Source organism: Acanthisitta chloris, unplaced genomic scaffold, assembly GCF_000695815.1.
Source record: "Acanthisitta chloris isolate BGI_N310 unplaced genomic scaffold, ASM69581v1 scaffold40395, whole genome shotgun sequence".
Classification (NCBI taxonomy): Eukaryota; Metazoa; Chordata; class Aves; order Passeriformes; family Acanthisittidae; genus Acanthisitta; species Acanthisitta chloris.
This window is the reverse complement of record NW_008676103.1, coordinates 13145-14648: the sequence shown is the minus strand read 5'-3', so window position 1 is coordinate 14648 and position 1504 is coordinate 13145. Positions and strand designations below refer to the sequence as shown.

The window sequence follows — 1504 nt, the reverse complement described above, 5'->3', positions numbered from 1 at the left end:
GACCCTGCTGCTCCATGTCGGTGCCGTCCTGCGGGAAATATGATCAGCGCCCCTGACGTGGTGGCTTTCACCAGGGAGGAGGAGCTGGAGGATGATCTGTACAGCGAGCCGCCCCTGCCCGAGGAGTACTCGGTGCCGCTGTTCCCCTTTGCCAGCCACGGTGCCAACCCCTGGGCCAAGGTCGCTGGCTCCAAGTTCACCCGGGACTTCATCCTCATCTCCGAGTTCTCCGAGCAAGTGGGGCCGCAGCCCCTCCTGACCATCCCCGATGACGCCAAAGTCTCAGGCACCTTCGATCTCAATTACTTCTCCCTGCGGATCATGTCTGTGGATTACCAGGCGTCCTTCGTGGGACACCCTCCCGGCTCTGCCTACCCCAAGCTGAACTTCGTGGAGGATTCCAAGGTGGTGCTGGGGGACTCAAAGGAAGGAGCTTTTGCCTATGTGCACCACTTGACCCTGTACGACCTCGAAGCCAGGGGCTTCGTGAGGCCCTTCTGCATGGCCTATATTTCTGCTGATGAGCACAAAATCATGCAGCAGTTTCAGGAACTCTCCACGGAGTTCTCCAAAGCCTCCGAATGCCTGAAGACAGGGAACAGGAAGGCTTTTGCTAATGAACTGGAAAAGAAACTGAAAGATCTCGACTACACCAGGACTGTCCTGCACAACGAGACTGAGATACAGAAGAAAGCTAACGACAAGGGGTACTACACAACCCAGGCCATTGAGAAGGCCAACGAGCTGGCCAGTGTGGAAAAGTCAATCATTGAGCACCAGGACCTGCTGAAACAGATCAGGTCGTATCCCTACAGGAAGCTGAAGGAGTCTGAATTCCACCCCTACGAGCCGGAGGGAGCGCTGGATCAGGCTGACGCGGGCGGCGATCAGGACCCAACTTCCTCCAACCCTGCCGAGCCCGGCGAGACGCACATGTACACCCATGTGCCATCTTACACCCCCAAACTCATCAAGGCCAAGTCTGCCAAGTGCTTTGACAAGAAGCTAAAGACACTGGAGGAACTCTGCGATATTTATTTTTTCACCCAAACCCTTGACCAGTTGCATCATATCGAGAGGACTTTCCGAGGTGATGTGTGTTACCTCCTGACAGAGCAGATCAGCAGGGCACTCCTAAAGCAGCAGAGTGTCACCAACTTCCTCTTTGAGGACATGTCTTCTCTGGATGAAAAACCTCCTGAAAAGCAGTACAGAGGCTGCCAGGAGCTCAGCCAAGATGCCATGGATGGAAAGGGTTTGGAAGAGTGTGCTGCTCCTAAAGTAGTCATCAGCCTGGGCTCCTACAAGTCCAGTGTGGAGTGTGTTCCCATCAAGATGGAGCAGGAGATGGAGGACTCTGAAGAACCCAAAATGTCCGAGTCTGTGACATTTGAGCACCAGGAGAACCTGGACTATCTGGATGCAGATATTAAAGGCAGCATCAGCAGTGGGGAGAGCATCGAGGTGCTGGGCACGGAGAAGTCTGCATCTGGGCTGACGAAAT

At 54.7% G+C, this 1504-nt stretch overlaps 1 protein-coding gene across 1 annotated transcript in view; it reads left to right on the top strand.

The window, feature by feature from the left end:
- Positions 1–39: 39 nt before the first annotated feature.
- SMCR8 (Smith-Magenis syndrome chromosome region, candidate 8) overlaps positions 40–1504 on the top strand; it is a 4766-nt gene continuing 3301 nt past the window's right edge. The window contains 2 exon segments of the mRNA XM_009075989.1: positions 40–1502; position 1504. The exon segment at position 1504 is cut by the window's right edge and continues 854 nt beyond it. Coding sequence (XP_009074237.1) covers positions 40–1502; position 1504 — 1464 coding nt within the window.